The following is a 23,474-nucleotide window of genomic DNA, read 5'->3' as shown; positions in this document are numbered from 1 at the left end:
TGTAATTGGACTAGGTCAGGTCGATTTTCCCGAAATGTACGGACATATTGTGGGTAGAGCTCAACCTGACTAGAATTCAAGTCGGGTTGAGTCTTTTTTTCCCTTTCTTTCTTTCTTTCTACACAATCCAACAAAAGCCAAACACAACTATATATTTTAAATACCGTGCACTTTTTGTGCAAGAGTTGAATTGAATAAGGTGTTGAGTAGTTAAAGTAGAAAATGAGATTCTCGATTTAAAGGTAAGAATATAAAGTGTTAAAAAAGAATAAAAAATCTCCTACGACAGAAAATCACAAAAAATAGTATTCTCAATTTACATAAATCCTACATAACATTCTCTTAAGCCTACAATTGAATGCATTGTCTACTTTCTGCCTTGTTCGTATAACCCAAAGTCCTTCCATCAATGTGCTCCAAGATTCTAGAAAAACAAGATTTAAAATTTAACAAGTTAACAATTTAAAACAAAAAAAAGTGTAAATAAAGATTTGAGAGTAGAGATTTAAACCATAGAGTCATGATTCATATTCTCAAATGCACAACATCTAACATGAATAAATTCACCATCCAACACTAATCCATTTCTGCCTCTGAACTTTTTAACCAAGTATGCAACGACTACGTCATTTGAACTCGCATTATCAACTGTTATAGTAAAGAGTCTATCAATACCTCAACCTTCTAAGCACTGTTCAATGGCTCTACCTATTGTATCTCTATGATTAGCTATTTGACAAAAATTTAAAATTATCTTGTGCAAGAACCATATAATTAATATTTTGCACAGAAGTCCATGTATCCATTGTTAACCAAACTCTTTGGCCACTTCGAGTTAATACACTTTTTAACTTCTTTTTTCTCCTTCATATACATTTGCAAACAATATTTTGCACTAGTTACTCTGGATGGAATCACAAACTTTGGATTTAATGCCCGACAAAATTGATGAAATCCTTCACTTCCTACAAATATAAATGACAATTCATCCAAGATAACCATACTAGCAAGCATTGTTCTACAATTTTCTTTGATAAAGGATGTAGTCATTAAACTACTGTTAGAATCTCCCTCTCCTTCAACATTATCTTCCAATGGATCTACATACTTCTTACATTTCTCTAAATTTCCTTTTAAATTAGTTGTACCATTTCTTTTGGAATCACAAACATATAAAGTCCCACAATGTTTACAAGCAACCCTAGGATATTTAGGATCACATCCTTCTACTTTTATAAAATGTTTCCACACCGATGATGGTGGTTTAACCGGTTTTCTTTTTTCTAACACTGGACTAGAACAACTTTGTTTTGAAGTTTCGTCTATAAAAAAGGAAATCATCCTAATAATCATCAAACAAAAAAAAAAAAAAAACACACAATTTAGACAAAGAAAACAATAAGTAAAGCATATCATGTCGATAAAAATCTTGAAATTGAGTAAAGTTCACAATTTCACTCTACAAACTTCTGAAATGTGAACACCTATACCAATTTCAAGAGTGAACTTCGCAACTAAATCGTCATCTATAGTCACCAATAACAAGAACACTTACATAAAATAAAAATCTGAGAAAGAAATATAACAAGAAGAAGCAAATGGACAAACAAAACAATGCAATGCAATGTCATAAATGGTAACAGAAGAAAGCGCATAGATCAATGCAAATTTTTCATACCAGAATCAGGAAACAAAATAGAAAGAAATAAGAAACAGTAAAGCTTCCTTTCATACTATTAGTTGGCTGCTTCATAATGGTGTTGAACTTGGTTTGGGAGGAGAACCAGATTTTGTATTCATGAATGTCCTTGAAGTCTTCCAACATTTTTCCAAAGCTTTTCCACCCCTGTTTATCTTCACCAATGGGTATATGAATAAAAGATCTCCCTCGAGTACTAGGCCATGAAATGCATCTCAGAATCCACCCACTTTTGGTTCTAAATTTGGAAGTTTCAACCCTTCCACCCTCAATTTTTTATTTCTTATAGAAACACTCTTCAAATTTCTTATTCAAATCTTTCACCATATCAATGAACCATCTAAGTTAAAAGATTAATAGTCATAGTAATTTTAACTTCAACATCTTCAATGTGAAATGCTTCAGCTTCATACTAGATGCAGAATTTTTTTTTTTGTCGATTTTGCAGCTTTTTACTTACATCTTTGTGAGTTTACCGGAGAGGCTAAACAGCAATGAAGTTAAGGGGAAGGAGGAGGAGGAGAGAGAAAAGAGGAGAGAGGGAGGAGAGAAAGGGAGAGAGAGAGAACTTACCTTTTTCCTTTGTTATCTTTTATACTCTCTACTTTTAATCTATCTATCAGTGAAGTTAATACAAGAAGAATAAACCATCATACTTGGAATATCTTTCTAGGCGAATGAGAGAAGACCTACGAAGGAGAATGATGAAGAATGAAGAGGAGATCCACGAATGCACAGAATGACGGCTTGTTTTCTTGAAGAGAATGCAGAGAACGAAGGAAAAAAGAAAACGAAATGCACAGTAGAGAGAACGAAGGAGAAAAGAAAATGGAATGTAGAGAAAAGAGAATGTAGTAGAAAAGAGAATGCGGCTACTTTTTTAATCTTAACCAAATCGGTTGAATTGAACCTGAACCAAACCGAATCAATTTGGTTCGATTCGATACTATCATTCTTTTAAACCAATTCAACCCAAACCGAATCAAATCGGTTTGGGTCATCAGTTCGATTCAGTTGTCTACACCCCTAAATCTCACACCATTAGGCGAAAGAAAGTCCCCAAGTAGAGGTACAACCTCCCGAACCTACCTAACCAAAGAGGCATCACATCTCTAGGAAACTATTGCCATGCGTCCAGTCGGTTGAATGTTTAGTTTCTCTCATTTCTTTATTCATTTATTCCATTTTCGTTTGTTACTTTTAGAAAGCAAGTGATTTTTCATACAGATTTTGGTTTTTAAATTTGTTTTAAGATGATGTGGCTTCCATCCACACTTCAACAGTAAAATTACAATTAAAAGGAAAATGATTCATGGAAAAGAAACTTGGGAAGATTGAAACCGATTTATAGTCAGATTTATACTCAACTCATCTAGGCATCTCCCTACTGCGAACTACTAAAACAATAAATTAGCAATCAAGCCATTTCACGTTGAAGAACTAAAACAAAAAATTATCAAAGTTTATATAACTACAGATATGTTGAATTATTACCTAAAACCTGACTTCCACTTAACTGGATACTGATCGTCTATTACCAGACTGGTTGCTTCGGCCTCTAAATCCAACTACATTTAGTTTCTGACCTGACGATTTGATGGCACTCCCAGGCCGCTTTCTGCTAGCCACTTGCTTCTTTGTTTCAGAAGATGGTTTTCTTGGGATGTTCCTCGAGGATTTTACAGGCTTAGAAACTGAAACACCAGGCTTCCGAGTCCTTTCTGAATATGATGCTTTTCCAGGTTCACCTTTTGAATGGACACTTGAAGATTTTGGCGCTGATGTTGCTGATTTAGCCCCACTTCTCCCAGTTGAAGCCTTGATCAGTTTTGCATTTTTTGTTTTATGCTCTGTTATACGATTCCGTGCAACGTCTCTCCACACGCTATCTGCAGTGAGGGATTCCAAGCTCTCGTTTTTCCGGATCGCTTCCTCTATTCGAGTAGCCAAAATATTGTCCTTTTTACCAACCAGGCTCGTCACCTTTCCTACAACAAATGTACAAACAATGACGGTTAGAAAGGAAGTTCACGTGTCTAATAGATCTGTGAATTATCAGAACTTCATAAGTCAAAGATTAAATAAGCACAAACTTCAAAGTTAAGTAATTTAGCTCAAAAAATTTCCACCTTATTGTGTCAAACTGTTAATTCTACCTAATATTTCTAATTCATCAAATTCAACCTTAACATGTGGAAAGGGTGAAGTTTATACCTTCAATAAATTTATTACTTTTTTTTTTGGGGATAACACAATCAATAAATTAATTTAGACTAATGGCTATAAGAATTATTATGGTTGGATAAGGCTACTTACTTCTGTAGGTCCCCATTCTTCTCATCACACTTGCTACTTATTTTATTTACAAAAGTGGAGACAGGGGATTGAAACGAAAGGTAATGCCAATTACCATTGAGTGAAGCTCAATTTGATAGTCGCACTTATTCCTTTATAGTTCGATTTGGAAATTCAGTTATTGAATTTTGACACATTCCTACTGATTTCGTGGTTAGGCTCAAGTATTTTCCTTCCTAGTCACCCAACGAGTAGACATATATTTAAATCCATGTGAAATAACAGAATTACAAAATATCAAGTACATCATAGAGCAAGCAATAAACCTTTTGCACCCATACGAGCTGTTCTTCCAGTGCGATGAAGGTAGTCGATCTAAAAGGCAAAACAAAAAATCATTTACAAGCTAATTAGGCAAGATAATAAAAAGTATAGCCACAGAAAGAAGTGAAAATAAACAATCCAAACTGTTCAAAAGATAGTAACTCCTACAGAATTTGAAGGAAAATCAAACATGATGACATGATCCACATCCAAGTCCAGTCCTCTAGCAGCCAAGTCTGTGCAAACTAATGTAGGACAATCGGCATCATCACTCTTGAACTTCTTGAGATTCTCGACCCTGATTTTCAAAAGACATATGTTCAAATCATGGGTATGACATTTGTACTCAAGTCCTACGATGACTGGTCTAAAAAACATCTTCATTTGCTCTTTTTTCCTACTTCAAGTTCAGAGATCTAATTTCATTCCTCTGACAGTATTAAAACAGTATAGTATCTAATTTCATTACTCAGAAAGTATTAAAACAATAAATGGGGAAACTTTGCTGCAGGTTTAAATCTGTTGCTTCTTGGTGATTGTAGACAAAAATATATCTATGCACATGAAAATCTGAATTTCTTTGCAGTTTTTCTCATGTACGTCTCTGCAGTTTCTTTACAATCTTTGATATCAGCAACGAAAATGTATGTTTTCTTCAGAAAAAAAAAAACTCTCAGCAATCCAGTACACTAAATGCAGCCCAAATGGAACGTCAAGAAACAGCTAGAAACATTGTCAATAAGTAGAGTATATTTTATAAGATTGCAATGGAGTTCATGGAAATTCCTTACCTCTTCTGTGCAGGTACTTCTCCATGGTAATTGACTGTAGAAATTTGATTTTCACCAAGAAAATGATCCACAGCACGGCTGGAATTTAAAGTGTTGCAGAAAACCATTACCCTATTTCCTTTTGCCAAACTTGGTTCAAGAACCTGCACCATCACAAAATAACAAATATGAAGGTCAGTGCAATAATCCAAGCAGATTATATGATCTTCAAGACTTCCACCCTCTTTTCATGAATGAGTGGGCTTGTTATGTGTTGAAAGCCCAGACTTCTTTTGTATTTTATGTAATCCTAATTATTCTTTCCTTTTTTAACTTGGGCTCTTGTTGCCTATTAATCTTCCACTCTTGTATTATTTGTTGCATAAGTAAATATTAAGAAATCCCTGTACTAGGGTGTACTAGGGTTTTCATGCAAGTCTTGTGTTTGTTTTTTGTCATTACTTTCAATATGGTATAAGAGAGGAATAATGACGAAACCCTAGACACCGATCTTGATGGAACCCAAACAAAAAAAAACCACACTGCCGACAAGACAGCCGCTGGTATCAACGCCGCCATGGGCAACCTGCTGCACACCCTTTAGACCACATTGGCCGGTACTTTCCTCCAACCACACACGTCGCAGCTTCCTTCCCAGTCAAATGCGCCACCACTGAACCCTTCTGTCTATGCACCGCAGCAAACCCAGCAAAATCCCTATACTGCGCTTGAGCCACCGCTGCAAAACCAGCCACTCCACTGCCTTTGCACCGTTGCTGCAAACACTAAACATGAACCTACCACCCTTAGTGCACTCGCAAACCCTAGGTCAACCAAACCAACTTCTTCCTCAACATTATGTCCTACCGGAAACTCTATCCAACGGTCCTCCCGATGTCAGTAACTTCCATACCCAATCAGAATTTGAAGTTGGTGAGTCCTCGGCCCAATCCAAACCAAAAGTACAAGATACCACCCAATAACAATTGGCTATGTTTCAACAACAACTTGCAGCGTTTGAGGTAGCCATTGGAGCCCCTACACACACATCTAGTCTTGGCATCCCAACCAACTCACCAACGTATTATGAGAATCCGGTAAATCATTCCCTAACTTGCCTTCACTAACGTGTCTGGTTCTATGGCACAAACTACAGAAGTCCTTACAGGGAAGAAACTGAATGGTTAGAACTAATTCTCTTGGTCACAATCCGCTAAAATGATCCTAGAGGGGCGCCACAAATTTAGCTTTCTAACATAAGAGATACCTACCTCTCCACCAGGTGATTTCCAAGAACGTTTTTGGAAAGGGGAAGATTCTCTCGTTCGGGCCATGTTAATCAACAGTACGAAGCCACAGATTGGCAAGCCCTTGTTGTATGCTTCGACTGTCGAGGATATATGGGGCACAACTTAGAAACTTTATTCGAAGTGTCAAAATGCCTCTCGTCTCTATACTCTGAGAAAACAAATCCATGAGTGCAAGCAGGGGACGAACTGTGGATGTCACATCCTATTTTAACAAACGTCCTCTCATTTGGTAGGAAATGGATCTTTGTAAAGAAATTGTTTGGAACTATCCTGGTGATGGCATACAACACTCAAGACTTGAAGAGGTTGACAAAATATATGCTTTCTTGCTGGCCTATACTTGAAGTTCAATGTAGTTCGTGGTTGTATACAGAGCCAGAGACCTATTCCCTCCCCAATGAAGGTATGCTCTAAAGTCCGCGTTGAGGAGAACCATATGACTGCTACAAACATTCTGACCACTCCTGCCATTGATTTTGTTGCCTTTAGTGCAAGATTCTCTACTCATGAAGTGAGAAGCAAAACGAAAAATCAGTCTCTATCTATGATCATTGCAAGAAACAATGGCATACCAAATAACAGTGTTGGAAATTACATACTCGTCCCCCTATAAGGCAAGAAACGTCCTCCAAACAACAAACAAAATTCAGGACGAGCTTATGTGAGTCTATTGGTACCTCTCAACCATCTGGTCTCATTGGAAACCAGAACGATTCTAGTCCTTCCACACTAGGAGCTATTGATCAGTGAGGCACGCCTCAATCCCTCAATCTTATTAGTGTTGATGGAAAGAATCCCTGGATTTAATGCCACAGATCATCTAACAAGATTCTCTGAGAATTTTGTTTTTTATATCCCTTGTGCCAGTAAAGAAAAAATTAGAATTGCAGATCGTTCCTTGGCCCACATTGCTGGGAAGGGGGAATTTTTTCTCTTCGAAGGACCTGCCCGTATAGAATGTATTGCACATGTCCAAAGTTTCTTATAATTTTCCACCTATAAGCAAGATTTTCAAATGAATGGATATTCTGAGATAGAACGAGAAAAATTGAATTTGATTAATTCAACTTCTAAATGTTCGGAACAATTAGAAAATTATAAAAATTAAACAATTCGTTTTGAACAACAAAAAACGATAAATCAAGTATGACAACAAGTTTTCCAACAAGTCTTACAAGGAGCTCTAGGAACTCTGAAAAGTTGTTTGGACAACGAGTTACATTTACATTTACATTTACGTACTGTGAGCTGAACTGCAAAGCAACTTTCTTACATTATTTGGTTTCTTTCAAGACTTGAGCTCGAGGAGGATGATTGGCACTAATCGACGCAATAGGGGACACTACCTCCTTCACAATAATGCTTCCTCTAGTAGCACTTCTAGGACTAGTTTTGTATCTTCGTACTTTACTACTTCTGAAAAAGACTGCATGTTGTGACATTTCCGTTTGGGCCACCTAAATTTTCAATGTATAGAACATTTATTTCCCCATCTCTTCTCTAAAGTTGATGTTTTTACCTTATCTTGTGATGTGCATCTTCGGGCTAAACAACATCCGGTCTTCATTCCCTCACAACCATACAAACCAACCCAACCTTTCACCCTTATCCATAGTGATGTTTGGGGACCATCCAAGGTTACTATCTCTCCTAGAAAATTGTGGTTTATGACCTTCATTGATGACCATACCCGCCTTACCGGGATCTTTCTCATCTCCAACAAATCTGAGGTCACTTCCATATTCCAGGACTTCTATCACACCGTAGAAATGCAGTTCAATGCAAAAATTGCAATTCTACAGAGTGAATGGTCGTGAGTTCCAAAACCATACCCTTAATGAATTTCTGTCCTCCAAAGGGATTAACCCCCTATGTGCTTACACCCCAGCACAATGGAGTTGCCGGGAGAAAAAATCGTCACCTCATGGAAGTAGCTCGTTCCCTTATGTTGTCTACCCTTCCCTCTTATCTATAGGACGATGTTGTTCTTACTGCAACTCATCTTATCAACCAGATGCCCTTTTGTCTACTCCACCTCCAGACTCCCTTAGAATGTCTCAAGAAGTCTTATCCCTCTATCCGTCTCATTCCTGATGTTCCCCTTCAAGTGTTTGGATGCACAACCTACATTCATAGCTATGGCCCTAACGAGAATGAGTTCACCCCTCAGGCCCAAGCTTGTGTGTTCGTTGGGTACCCTCTCCATCAACGGGGCTATAAATGTTTCCATCATCCATCCCGTAAGTACTTTATCTCCATCGATATCACCTTCCTTCAAGATCGTCCTTTCTTTCCCGTTAGCCTGCTTCGGGGGAAGAATGTGAGTGAAGAGCCTAGTTTCCCTTAAAGTCTACCAATCCTACTCTTGTTACCTTACCCTTACCTGACCCCGATCCTCATAACATGGTCTTACCTACAAACCAAGTTCCCTGGATAACCAACTATAGGATGAATCTCATAAAGGAAGTTGGTTCCCCTACTGCTCAGCAGGCTCTTGTCCAAGATTCTAAACCATCATGAGATCAAGGTATGATTAATTCTATTGATTCATATGTCGACAATAAAATGGGTGAGAATAATAGGTCAAATATAGTTGTTCCTGAAGATATGGGTGAAAAAGGCAATGTTGATGAGATTGAAATCATGGCAGAAACGGTAGCTGATGAGGCTAAACAGGATAATTCAAGTAACCTTGATGAGTATGATCCGTCTCTTGACGTACCTATTATGCTGAGGAAAGGTACCAGGTCCTGCACAAAATATTCCATCTATAACTATGTCTCTTACGATAATTTATCTCCCCAATTCAAAGCTTTTACAACCAATTTTGACTCCACCACGATACCTAAGAACATCCACATAGCCTTAGAGTGCCCTAAGTGGAAAACTGCAGTCAATGAGGAGATGAGAGCACTTGAAATGAACAAGACTTGGGAGCTCTATGCTCTCCCTAAGGGGCATAAAACTATGGGATGTAAATGGGTGTTTACACTCAAGTGCAAAGCATATGGAACTCTAGACAGACACAAGGCCAGCTTAGTTTCAAAAGGGTTTACTTAGACTTCTGGGATCGACTACTCTGAGACTTTTCCTCCTGTTGCAAAGTTAAATATCGTTAGGGTCCTTTTTCTGTTGCTATGAATAAAGATTGGTCCTTATATCAACTAGACATTAAGAACACGTTCTTGAATGGAGATTTAGAAGAAGTTTATATGAGCCCCCTCCAGGCTTTGAAGCCTAGTTTGACCATCGGGCTTGCAAGCTTAAAAAATCCTTGTATGGTTGAAACAATTGCCAAAAGCATGGTTTGACAATTTACAACCTTCATCAAGTCCCAAGGATTAGTCAGGGGCACTTTGATCATACTTTGTTTACGAAAGTCTCTAAGCCTGGAAAGATTGTAACTTGGAGGAGTAAAAAGCAAGGGGTTGTGGCTAAAAGCAGTGCTGAAGTTGAGTATAGGGCTGATTTTGGGAATATGTACAAAGATTTGGCTACAAAAGGTATTATCTGATCTTTGTCAGAACTATAAGGTGTCTGTGAAATTATTTTGAGATAATATGGCCACTATTAGCATCGCTAATAACCGAGTTCAACATAACAGAACCAAACATGTGGAGATTGATAGACACTTCATTAAAGAAAGATTGGACAATGGTAGCATATGCATCCTTACATTTCCTCCAGTTAACAGGTTGCTGACATTCTCACCAAAGGGCTTCGCAAACAAAACCTTGGTTCCTATGTTAGCAAGTTGGGTCTTATTGATATTTATGTCCCAACTTGAGAGGGAGTGTTAGAGTTAGTGGGCTTGTTGTGTGTTGAAAGCCCAAGGGTTCTCTTATAAACTTCGATTCCCGAGTTTTTAGGGAATTTTTAGTATTCTGTAAATTTCAAAATTTCCAGGGAGGTTAAGGATGTATTTTGGTAAAAATGAGTAGGAAAAGAATTTTGTATCGAGATTTTTAGTATTTATGGTCGAATTAAAGACAAACATGGTGATTTTGGGCTAAAAAGGAGTTTTACTTCAAAACTTAGTTAAAAAGGGCATTTGAGCGGTATTTTCCAAATATCATAGAAAGCACGTTGTCATGGGATTGAAGTATAACGGAAACTTAAGAGATCAAAAAAAGAAGTCAAGGAACAGGGCTAGATGATAAATTTGGGATGAGCATGGTATGGAAGGGAAGAAAAATCAAAGAAAGGGACTTACGCCTGGCATGACAAGATGTTTTGTTACTACTAAGTAGGAGATGGAGAACATGCAAACCACTGTAGGTAGCTTCTGTTGTTATTTTGGTCATTACTTTGATCTTTTCATGACCTTAGTATTGTTCTTGTACTTTGGTCTTTTCTTTGTATTTTGAATATGATGAGGGTGCCATGGGGGTGTCAACCTAGTTGAGATGTCCGAGTGCACCTACTGATCCTAGCTCCATTTATCTCTCTCTCTCTCTCTCTCTCCCCTCTTTCTTGGCTTCCCTATTATTCTCATTGTATAGCTCTCTTGTACATTGAGTTTATTAATAATAAAGAAGCTTGTCTCCTTTTCAAAAAAAACTAAGTAGGAGATGGAGAACATGCAAACCACCTAAGAAAAGCCTAGATAGACTAGGAATGGGTGTCAAGACTAGGGCATGCATGCTTAAAGTAGGTGATAGATGTCAATCTCAAGCCATGCAGCCTTTCTACAAATAGGGAAGCTTTAAAGGAGAAGAGCATCACATCCACTCGTGCCATGTCCTTGTTTCCATTTGCTAAACCTCACAAATTGAGTCTAGTTTTTAGATTGAGGCTACCAGACGAATTTCAGCAAAGGAGGCTTGAGTTTGAGTTGAGAAAAGGGAGGAGGGTTAGTTTTGAGAGCAATCTGAACAAGGTGCACTTCTAAAGGGCTACAGAGCACATCGTTCTAGAATTTGGAGTTGAACATTTGAGGTAAGATATTTAAGACAATTCTAAGCAACTTTGTAGAAGGAAGTTTTGTCATTTGAGTTCTTGATTGCGAGTTATTAGCCTCCAAAGTTGGAAGAAGGATTCTTGCTAAGAATCCAGTTTTTAGGCATGACATAGGGAGGCCAAGCAACAAGGGCCATGCGCGTGTGGCACCAGGTGCGCGGGTGAGGTTAGAGCGCAGTTCAGGGCCATGCGCGCAGTCCCCCCCACCCTCTGCCGCCCATCAGCGCACGCCAGCCCCCTCTACTGCCCATCCTTGCGTGCCAACCAATGCCAAAGGGCATTTTTGGGCCGTTTTTTTTATATTTTTTCCATTTCTAAGTAATGTTTTGATATTTTTATGATTAAAGGGAATTAAATTGAATTATTTCCCATTAATTCAGATCAAGAGAAGATTGGAGAAATTTACAAGCGAGGGTTTAAGCTACCATCTATGAGTGACAAAACAATTTTAAGTTGATTTTCTAAACATGATTTACTATCAAATGTTTAAAGCATGAGATTAGAGATGCTTTGACAAAGCAGGTATTTGTTAACAAAATTTACAAGCAAATATGTTTATGATAAGTTTCCAAATTATTTAAGTTGATTGTAGCATGTTTTAGACTATACCTCCAATGTTCTAGATATATACAGCAACCATTTGAGGGATATTGCATGTGCACAAAGGTTCCTTTGATGAGCGTATTCAGTAGATACCTAGGAGTTTCCTATCACTATGACACATTAATGAGATGAGGGTCTACAGATGCCTAGTTTCCCATCTCAAGAGATGAGAGCCTGTACGAATGCCTAGTTTCCCATCTCATTGTAGCTATAACGAGATAGGGCTATCATCTCTAGTTTATTGTTTTCGTCTCGGTGGTTCTTCCGGGGATAGCAACTGAATGAGTAACTTTGAGATAAATATTTCAAGATTGATATGCTTTTATGTGAAAGAGTAAATTGTTTAAGACTTGCTATTTCAAAAGTATATTTTTAAAACCATCACTCACTGGGCTATTTAGCTCACCCTTTCCAAATGTTTTCCCACCTTCCAGGAATAGATCGTGATCTGAGAGCCTAATCATTGTCTCCAATTTGTTGTGCTAGTTTTGGTAATAGGTTTTGTTACTCTTGGTTAGCACTTAAGGTAAAGCCATATCATGTACATTTGTGTAAAGATAAGTTAGTCAAGTTGTTTAGTTTTCTTTTGGTTTAACTGTCATCTGTACTAAATGGCACTTAGCTTTAACTTATTTTGAGGTTTATGTAATAAAGTCTAATAAATCTAATCTATAAACGTTGTGTTAGTCCACTGCGTAAGTTTTAAATTTGTTTAAGATCTTCAGCATTCCAAAAGGTTCAGTAGTCAGGGTCAACTGGTATTGTTCAGAAGGGAACGATGTCGGTTGACTTCACGCCATCTCGAGTCGAGAGTAGGTGATCGAAGAGGGGGTGTTACATCTCTTGTATTTTATGTAACCCTAATTATTCTTTTCTTTTTTAACTTGGGCTCTCATTGCCTATTAATCTTCACCTCTTGTATTATTTATTGCACAAGTAAATAATAAGAAATCTCTCCACTGTGGTTTTTCTCCCTATACTAGGGTTTTCACGTAAATCTTGTGTTCGTTTTTTGTCGTTACTTCCAATACAATCCAATCAACCCTTCATCTGGGCAAAAGAAACATGATCATTAGACAACATATTACATATTCACCTTCTTCCAGCTTAGCAAGGGCTCCACCTCCCAGTGATTCAACTAAACAGAAGGTTGTGCTCATTATAGAACTTGAACCATGCTTTATAAACCAGGAATCTAGTAATAAGAGGGCAAATTTCCCTATTTCTTAACCTAGTTGTGAAGAGGGCATGATGCACAAACCAACAAAAAAACCATGAACTTCATGGAAATAAAGAGAACGCGGTCTAAGAATCTAAGCTAATATTTATCAGGACGTCCATAACCAAACTAATAAGTACCCAAGAAAAAGAATACCATAGTCAGACCTGCAATAAGGCTTCCAGCTTGTTTTCAGAACCAGAAAGTTTGATGAAATCATGACGAGCAGATGCAATCTTTTTATGCAAAGTTGATGTACGTAAATGCACAATGCCTTGAAACTCCTCATCAATCAGCTTTTGAACTGCCTGCAGCAATTGCCAGACCGAATGAGCAGGAGAATTTTAATAACCAAAATGTATAATGAAACAAGAAATGCTGAAATTGTAAATCTAACCGAATGACTCAACTAGAAAGTAGAAAAGGAAACTGATCTCACATATAGAACATATTGTCAAAAGGATTCAAAGAACTTTAACATTGTTTTATCAATGCAATTACAAAGAAAGGTTCCATCAGGTTCAGCATGCCTACCTTGGGTTTTTTCTCAAAGTTATCAATCCATACAGATTCGAAGAACAATATGATCTCAACAGGGAGAAAAAGATTCTATTACATCGAAATTGAAATTGATAGTGCTCCTTGATTGATAATTGGCTTCAAATTTTCCTTTATTGGTTTTATAGGTGTTGTTCCTTTTTGTCATATTTGTAAGACTTTATGATAATATATCTTGTCTTATTTTGTACTTTTCCAATTAGTAGTTGGTTGTGTTGGTTTTTAGGCTTAGTAGTTTTTTAGGGTGGCACCTTGTTGGTGGAGCCACACCTTTTTGCAGATGGCGTGAAAAGGAGATGAAGACATTGAGGGAGAGTTTCAATGTGTGATTCTACGAAAAAGAAGAATATTGAGTTTAGGGGAGCCTAAACAAAGATAATCTTCAAGATGATGGAGGCATGTCTTAAGGAGATCTCAAGTCATTCAATAGTGTAATACAATCCTTGTAGTGTTGTTGTAAATTTAACACTATTGATTATCAATATTACTCCTTATTGGACGAGTTTGTTCCCCATATGTAGGCATAGTTTTGTTGAACTGGGTTATCAATTTTGTGTGCTTTATTCATTGTTGGATCTCTCATCACTAATATACGTCTAGACATTTAGAATTTTTATTTATATTCGTAAGTGCCCGGACCAGCTTACACACACCTCGATTAATCTCACAGGACAACCCGCCTGACCCGATAACATTTAGATGTCAAGAAAACTAGTAGGAAATTTATTCCCAAGTAGGTGACCTCCATGGATTGAATCCAAGACCTCTTGGTTAGTTATTGAGACTATGTCTCCTTTTTTACTACTAGACCAACCCATGATGGTTCTGTCTAAACATTTAGACTATTACATATTTTTCCTTGAATTAATGATTTCACAACAGCAACTAAGAATACCTTTGTCATTGTTGCAGTGACTAATATAGTTTGGAATCCTTGGTCATCATGTGATGAAGCACGATGCTTTAATGGGCCAATAAACTTGCGGATGTCGGGTCCAAATCCATGATCAAACATGGTGTCTGCCTCATCGAGCACCTACTAAAATGACATATCACAATCACAATGGCATAGTATATATTTTGAAGAAAAAATTACAAAATCAATGCAACATATATACTTGACAACAATATCAGGGAACTTAAATAATTCTGGACTGAATGCAAAATCAAAACCACAATATTAGGTCCGCACCAAGTATTTGATGTCACCATACACCATGTTGCCAGCCTCAATATGTTGAAGGACTCTCCCAGGAGTCCCCACCACCATGTCTATTGGATTACTTAATGAGTCCTCTTGTGGCCTTAGCCGACCACCACCACTTACCATGGTAGACCTAAATCGTGCATGATGACTGATAGATTTTGATACACGAAACACCTATTGTAATCATTTGACGTTAATAGGATACTGTATAAAATTATATAGCAGAGAATGTAATAAAACCAAGTCAACCTAAAGCTACCTGTTCAGATAGTTCCCTTGTGGGACATAGAACAACAGCTCGAGGACGCCTAGGCTTCATTAACCTACCAAACAATTCTTCATCTCGCCTCAGCAACTACAAACCAAGAAATCAGAAATCGCAAATGCTACTTAATTAGTAGACTGGGATACTATAAAACAAGTAAATAACACAGAGTAATCAATATACAAACTTCCTCATCCAATAGGTTACGCTGCCAATACCAAGATCTTATACACAAGGAGAGTAAAAGAAAAAGAAAAAGATCAAACCAATTTGCATCAAAGATGGAATCAGGCAATTCATAGAATAATGTAACAAGATAGGAGATAGTTAATAGAAAAAAAATCCTTCTAAATGTAGAACTGTACAGTGACAACACGAAACAAATACCACAGCCACTACCAGGCTCCAAATATTAGAAGATAGTTTAGTCTACAACATATTTACGGGAACCCCACAACAAAAATACTGTTGAATAAGAAAAACTAAAAGTACCTGAACAAGGGGTAGCAAGTAAGCCAGAGTTTTACCAGAGCCAGTATGCGAACCCAAAATCACACTCTTCCCTTCCAAAACAGCTGGGATTCCAATGCACTGAATCTCACTAGGAACCTGAATGCCCATCTCCCTCACAGCCCCCATCACCTCCTCATTCAAACCCAACTCTTCAAAACTTTCATCCAACTTCTTCTTCTTCTTTTCAGACTTCTTCATTTCATCCTCCGCACTTCCCACAGACTGGGACAGAGTATTTCTGGTTGGCTTGGTTTTAGGAGCAGATTCTTTGAGATGTCTAGTCCTCAGCCTCTCAAGCAGTTGAGAATGCTTCAAGGGTTCAATCACCTGGATTGTTTCCGTGGATTCTGTGGAGGTTGTGGCGGCGGTAGCAGAGGAAATAGGCCTAAATCCTGAGAAATTTCTGAAGGGTTTTGGTATTTTGAGGAGGGGAAGACATTTGGGAGGTGAAAGACGAGAACTGATTAAGAGGTTTGTGGAGACTGAAAGCGAAAGGAGAGTCCTTCCTGTGCCTCCCATGGCGAATTTCGATTCTCAATTGGGGGTAAGAAGAAGGTTCGCCTTGTTTTTAAGACTGGGAAAAGTGAATGGTAGAGAAGAAGAAAGGCGCAAAAATGGAGGTTTTATTATGCTGCCTCATTGCGCTCCCATCTTCGTGGCTTCATGGTAAGACATTGCTACCTAAAACCCCTGATATTTTGGATATTTCTTTTTATATCAAAAATAGGGATTAATAGACAATTGTGTATTTTGATGCTTCTCACAAATATTTGACCTCAATCAAATATGACTTCTATATTTTAGGGTTAACAAGTTAATATACTAAAATTGAAACAAAGTAAAATTCATTTGGCTTCAAAAATTTGTTAGTTTTATTGTTAATCCATGTTCATTCATCTTTTATCATGTTTTATTGTAAAAAAAAAGAACATTTGAATGGAAAAAAGAAAAAAAAAAGGCTAATTTGAAAGTAAGAGGATGAAAATACCCTTTATGAATGTCAAAGTTTGACACGGGGGAAGAAAATTGTATGTTTAACGCTTTATATAATGATGGGATGTTGTTCGGTTGCTTTCAACATGTTGTTTATACTTAGGTCATAACTTTTTATTCGAATTGTCGTTATAGATAAATTATCTTAATTGCACTTATTTAACATGCAATCCTAAACTAAAAGAATTAAGGTTTAGGAAATATTATACCTTTATAGCTATTCGAATATGAACCTTTATACCTCTCACGAAATCGTAAAGACCACCACTAGTAGACACTTACTATTCTCTGGATGAAGAATTGGGTTGTGGGACCCAATTGAAGAAGGAACTGGGATAGAGATTTTTTAGAGAGATATTAAATTTGGAAGGGAGAGTTTTTTTTTTTTTTTTTGGTGTGAGAGTGGTGAAGAAAAACAATAATTTAATATGAATCCAATTCACATTAAATTATTATTTGAACTCATTCAAATATTTTATCTCTCATAAATTAATTTTGAATCATATCCAAAATTAAATTTATATAATAAAGTTTGATTACAATATAAACTTTATATTATAATGTATCACTCTACATTATACCAATTCCCAAAGTAAATTTGAACATTTCAAATTACAACCAATATAAATAAATCTCATTACCATTTACAAGCTAGAAAGGAGACCTAATGGACCTACATGTCAGAAGCTACAACGATATGAGATTAATTGGCTAAACTTTTTAACCACATTAATCAATATTCGTTAACTGTGTGTACACTCCACTAAAGACTCAGAGTTGAACTATTTTCACTATAGATATATTTATGTGTCCACATATATTGACGAATAACAGTAAGTTAGTCATTCACGAGTGTTCGTAACACCAGTTGGGTCAAATTATCGTTTTACCCCTAGGTTACTTCTAGTCCTCAAATATCAATGCTCCTCTAATGAACAACCTGTTTATGATCCAAATGATAAACAGAAAACCATCTCGTGCCATAGAGAGGGTAGGACCCTTTGTTCAAGTCATGGAGACACCATTTAACGGAACACTCATCTACTTACCCTAAAGTCATAAAAGAATGAATTTCATCTTGTATGATTATGTTCTCAGCTCCCTACTCGGTCTTGTCCCCAAAATGATAAGCATATTGAGTCGGTAATTTGACCACTTTCACCCGTACAAATCAAAAGACAATCCCTCGTGAACATGAATTCATAATACACTCAAGATTAAAACTCATGTTCCAGATTTTCTTTCATCTATTTTTAAACAATTTATTTTTCTGTTTAAATCTTCTATTTCATCTTTATCATTTTCGACAACATTCTTTGAAGCTATTTCACAATTGATTCAATAGTCTTTTTCATCTTCCTTAATCATATTCAATAATTTCAAGATCGTTTAAATATTGCTTTAAATCATCACCATGATCGTTTAAATTTGAAACATTTTTTTCATCGTTAAAAAAGAATTACACGATCGTGTATCATGATTTAAATGATCGCTTACCATAATCAATATGATCATTGAGCATGGTCAACACGATTATTCACTATTGCCAACACGATTGTTAGATTTGAAGTTTTTAACGATCATTTACATTGGACTACCGGATCCCGTACCATAATCAACATGATCGTTTTTCATGGCCAACACAGTCATTTAAATTTGAAATATTTTTTTCATTGTTAAAAATGAACTACACAATCATGTATCATGATCTAAACGATCATAGATTATTCATTTAAACTGTATAATACACGAGCGCTTAAAAGATCATTCATTTACTCATGTGTGCCTGTTGTCGATTAATCGCGAGAAGATTACTCACGTGTGCCTGTTGTCGATTAATTGTATGTTGACTAACGTATTTTTGGTATTTTCGATTGTGGCCCTGGGACCGTGTAAATATTGTACTGCTTGTTATATTTTTGAAAAAAATTCCTAAACTTAACTTCCATTACTTCTATTGTTATTATTATTATTATTGAATAGGTGAAGAATAAAAAGTTACACTTTCTTCCTAATTAATTTGAAAGCTCTTTTTCTTTTTAAATAGTTTATAATATTCTAATTAATCCCATTAGAAGTAATTCATGACTTATGTTATTTAATCTTTAGTTCCTGTATTGATTTCTTGTTACACATCGGTCACTAATTCTTTCCATATAACATTCCCTCCACCTCAATTTTGAGACTATCATTTTTATTCTATATAACATTCCTCCTTAATTAATTATAATATTATATTCATGCTTCACATTCAAGTTTTGTAGTTTTAATATTATCTTTTCTAACAGGAAGAAATATAAATAAATATTTTCATCGGTCATAGAGATTGCAATCTCAATTTCATAGAACAAGAAAAAGAGAGAGAGAGAGAGAGAAGGCGGCCTTTGACGCGAGACAACAGAAACCTTTCTTCTCCCTTAAGCATTCATCTTCTTCAACCATTCAGGTTTCAAATCCAATACACACATTTCTAATTCTCTCCTTTACCTCCTATATTATATCATTCCAAACTTCTAATGGCCAATTTGAATATTTCTCTCCTTTTTCTCTTCTCAATTTCTCTGAATTTCCATCTCTCTTCTACAGCAATGTCCTCCCAATCCGCTTCCATTCCCCTTGTATCCAGCTTCGATTCACCGGCTGTGCATATCGTTTACACCGAGCGGCCTCACAACGAAGAACCTGAAGCCTATCATATCCGAACCCTAGTTTCGGTTCTTGGCAGGTCCGTCTTATTCTTTGTGTTCTGTATCTGGTCAACGTTGAAATTGGCGATGAATTTTTGTTTAATTTTTTTATTTGCAGTGAAGAAGCTGCTAGGGAGGCTCTTGTGTATAGTTATAAGAATGCTGCTAGTGGATTCTCTGCTCGCCTAACGCCCGATCAGGTTACGGAGATTACCAGTAAGTCCTGCTCTTAACATTTTCTGATTAATTGTTCGTTCTATCAATTGTTGTGAATATAAGAATTTGGGGATGGAAGATCATGATTCATGTGGAATAGGTGATGATATATATGTTGAGCATGTTGTGATCTCTACTTTTCTTGTTATGATAGGGTGTAGTGTAGTTGTGATTTTGTAACATTCGTGTGATGATTTTTTGCCTGGTAATTTGGGGTTAAACTAAAATTCTTGCACTCTCAAGCTTCATGATACTTGATGTTGATGTTGATCATAGTGGGATGTCCACGGGCGGGGTGGGGTTGAGGATGCTTTCTCCATTCCCTCTGCACTGTCCCATTTCATTCAAAATCCTCACGAAATTCTCTACGAATTTTACGGGGACCGAATTCCCCACGTGAATTTTTTAGACCTAATACTAAAATTCTCAAATTTTGCTATATTTATAAAATATATTAATCTTTATTTTTTTATTTATAAAACAATTTAACAATTAAACATTTATTTTATACTAAGTATTTCTTTGGGTTAACTTTACTAATTAATTTTTAAAAAATAATAAAATAAATTAAAATATTTAAAAAACGTAGTAAAATTTTGGATTCTATTAAGGATAACTATTGATAGACTTAAATGCCTATCCATGTCTATTATTTATAAAATTTAAAAACTCTGTTTTTGCTATATTTATAAAGAAGTGGGTCATTTTGCTATTTGTGAAAAAAAAAGCCCGGGAAGGTATGTGTTAACTAATTATTATTCTTTTGATTCTTTCAAATTAATTAATATTATTAAAATTAATGATGATTGATTAATTTTTATGGGTGAAAAAGAGATGTTAAAGTTTAAATTTTGAAAAGAAATCTCAAATTTGATAAGAAATTGTAACTGTTTATAACTGTTTGAAATGAACTATTTTTAAATTTTAAATACCAAATAAAAAGTAGATCTAAAATTTAGATTCCAAAAAGATAGTTTTTCTTATTAATATTAGAGAAATTGTGAAAAATGATAGAATTGACAAAAATTTTACAAATTAAGAGCAACGAGTCTTTGTCATTTGATTTTTTTGACACCAATAGTAGATAGTTTTTGTTTTTTGTTTTTTGTTTTTTTTTTAATTTATTATTCTTAAAAAACCCATTTTATTTATATTGACATGTTTTAATTAGAGAATGAGCCCCATGTGCTGATGCCTTAGGTCATGGATCGTCAAGATATTAAATAAGATCTTCATGTGACTAATTAAGGCATACATGGTGGGTTAAAATTATTCATTATACTCAAATGATCATAACAGTTCTATGAGTTTGTTTTTTTTTGTTTTTTTAGTTCTCCAACGTGTGAGAGTCAAAATATAAACCTTGCTCAATTAGCATATAATAGTATATACGTGTTAGTGATCGAGAAGTTGATGGTATAATTACTCAAACGTTTTTTAGGGTAGGGTTTTTGATCCTGATCGAAGTATCGGTTTAGGACAATGTTGTAATAAGTTCTAATTTTGCTATGCTCTGGTCATCTTGTTTTACGTTAAGTTTCAGATTTCCTATTCTTAAACCTCCATCTAATCATTTTAATCTCCAAGTTTCATACCATACTTCATAACCATTTAATTTTGAAGATTAAAGGCTCATTTGAGTTGCCTATGAAAAATTAATTTTTCAAAAAATAAATCTCTCTCGATAAAATCGATTTAAAATATATTTCATCAACTATTTTGAGTGGTTGTCAAACACTTTAATTTCTTTTCAAAATGACTTATATTTTAAACTACACTGGAGAATGTATATCAAATAAGTTTATAAACACTACTCCCATTTATTTATTTCTTTGTTTTTCTTATCTACCTTTTACAAGTGTTTTAGAAAACTAAACCAAGTTTTGAAAGCTAGTTGGAAAAAAAAAAAGATTTTGAAGAATTGTTTTTGTTTGTAATTTGGTTATGAGTTCTGAGTCTTTAGTCAGGCAAGACAAAAACATGGGATAAAGAAGTTGAAAAAAGAAACATAATTTCCTAAAACATTTAGATTTTGATATTATTAGAAGTGAAATCTTGTACATAAATCAAAATAGGTTATGTTGTATGTTTTAATCTAGTCATTATCATTAATACTCATTTTAAGAAAATTTTAAAATTTATATTTATGAGTGTTTGAGTCAAACTTATGCGTGCATCTATTTTGATCTTTTGGAACAAACTGTTTGATCCTATAACATTTGAAAAAAAATTATGTTCAATATTAATTTCGTAGAAGGTAGTTACTTTAAATTGAATTGAATCAATCACCTCACTTTTGATGTAATGTCTCTCTTTTACCACTTGATCAATTCAGAAGCATTTGTAAAATATGTATCGGATTTCCATAGCATCAATCAATATCTGATATTTCTCATAATTGTCGATAATGCGTTGGTATTAATCTCAGAATGTGTTTCCTATGTAACCTTTTTTATCTTGAAACTTGGTAGAACAACCTGGAGTTTTACATGTTGTCCAAAGCGGTAACAATAAGCTGCATTCTGGAGGAGGTGGAGTAGCAAGACTTCACTAGATCAACAACACGTCAGATTCTCTCTCCAAATACATATATACATATATATATTATATATATATATCGGTTTGTTGCCTAAATAAAGTGTGGTTCCTGTTCACTGGCATTATACTAATGACTCAAATTTGCATTTGTGTGGCTAAATACTTCTGCTTCTGCCTTTTGGCAACTGACAATTAAGCCAATGATTTGCCTTTGCTTGATGGGCAATTTAGTCTTCCAAAAATTCCATCCTTCATGTATGGAAATACTTCTACTTTTGTTGTATTGAAATATTATTTATTTTAATGATTAAATTGTTAAGTGTAATTGGTAACTTTTAAATACTTCTTTGAGTTCTTCCATATGACATGGAATATGAAAAAGATAATTATTGTGTGGAGAAAATTATTCTTAGAAATATGAAAGATAAAATGTAATTTTCTAGAGAGTCTATTTCCTAGGTGATTAATTAGTGTTTTTCTAGAGTTATTTATTGACACATGTAACAAATTTTTAAATTCCAATGGTTAGTTTTGTTTTCTTGTTACATTCTCTTGTAAAACACCTAACATAAAAGGTGTGTATTGAGGCTTGTTTTCATCTCAGCTTTCTTCAATTCTATGCCTGATAGAAATCTCCATCATTGAGGGTAATTAATTTTCTGCAAAAAGTTGACTCCAACCAAAGTGCAATAAAGAAGGTTGACGTAGCCTCATCTTCATCTCATTCTTCCTAACTCAAGAAGATATTTTATCTTGTTTGTGGACTTCTCTACCTCCACCTGGCTAATACAAATCATAACACAAAAATAGCCGAACAACACCTATAAATTAAATAGAGGTGTCGTCTACCCTTTGTAACCAAGAAACTAAGAAAGCTCCCATTGAACCTAGGTGCCAAAGCAATCAATAGAAGAGCATGTTGGGTCCAACCAATTTGGTATAAGAGCCATCTTAAAATAAACACTAATTGTGTTTCAAACTTGTTTTAAATTCTCATAAAAAAATCAAGTTCCCAAGTTCCCGTCTTTGGTGAAGAGCATTTTGATAATTGGCAAAGTCAAAAGGAAACAATTCTAATCAAATGAAGTGTTACGGGCAGACAATTCCATACAAGAGAATTAATGAAAAAGTATTTCATAGTCTTCCTCCTAAGTTCAATCACATTATCGTTGCTGTCAAAGGAGAATCCAACAATGTGTCCAAGTTGACAATCTTTAAATTAATGGGTTCGCTTCAAGCTCATGAAGAATGACTGAATAAATCTCCAAGTCAATTTGTGGAGTAAGCTTTTTATACCAAGCTCAATTTCACAGAAAAA

At 35.5% G+C, this 23,474-nt stretch overlaps 2 protein-coding genes across 4 annotated transcripts; one reads left to right on the top strand and one right to left on the bottom strand.

Moving 5' to 3' along the window:
• Positions 1 to 202: 202 nt before the first annotated feature.
• LOC101217895 (DEAD-box ATP-dependent RNA helicase 39) lies at positions 203 to 16,413 on the bottom strand. 2 transcript variants are annotated; one of them, XM_011660799.2, is made up of 10 exons: positions 15,702 to 16,413; positions 15,204 to 15,299; positions 14,930 to 15,118; positions 14,633 to 14,773; positions 13,347 to 13,487; positions 5,110 to 5,252; positions 4,487 to 4,616; positions 4,321 to 4,369; positions 3,194 to 3,687; positions 203 to 424 (listed from the first exon to the last, which is right to left on the bottom strand). In XM_011660799.2, the coding sequence occupies exons 1-9, from the start codon at positions 16,239 to 16,241 to the stop codon at positions 3,212 to 3,214; spliced, it is 1,905 nt and encodes a 634-aa protein (XP_011659101.1). In that variant the 5' UTR covers positions 16,242 to 16,413; the 3' UTR covers positions 203 to 424; positions 3,194 to 3,211. The 2 variants fall into 2 exon arrangements, with proteins under 2 accessions (XP_011659101.1, XP_004139692.1); XM_004139644.3 differs by lacking the exon at positions 203 to 424 and having other exon boundaries at positions 2,988 to 3,687.
• A 2,591-nt stretch (positions 16,414 to 19,004) lies between these two features.
• Positions 19,005 to 22,498, top strand: LOC101218133 (subtilisin-like protease SBT3.6). 2 transcript variants are annotated; one of them, XM_004139646.3, is made up of 4 exons: positions 19,005 to 19,161; positions 19,302 to 19,440; positions 19,521 to 19,618; positions 22,090 to 22,498. In XM_004139646.3, exons 2-4 carry the CDS (start codon positions 19,304 to 19,306, stop codon positions 22,170 to 22,172), a joined length of 318 nt encoding a protein of 105 aa, XP_004139694.1. In that variant the 5' UTR covers positions 19,005 to 19,161; positions 19,302 to 19,303; the 3' UTR covers positions 22,173 to 22,498. The 2 variants fall into 2 exon arrangements, with proteins under 2 accessions (XP_004139694.1, XP_004139693.1); XM_004139645.3 differs by having other exon boundaries at positions 19,047 to 19,440.
• The last annotated feature ends 976 nt before the right edge of the window (positions 22,499 to 23,474 follow it).

The sequence above is a fragment of the Cucumis sativus genome, chromosome 7 (assembly GCF_000004075.3).
Source record: "Cucumis sativus cultivar 9930 chromosome 7, Cucumber_9930_V3, whole genome shotgun sequence".
Lineage (NCBI taxonomy): Eukaryota > Viridiplantae > Streptophyta > Magnoliopsida > Cucurbitales > Cucurbitaceae > Cucumis > Cucumis sativus.
The sequence above is the reverse complement of the archived record's forward strand: the minus strand, read 5'-3'. Positions and strand labels throughout refer to the sequence as shown.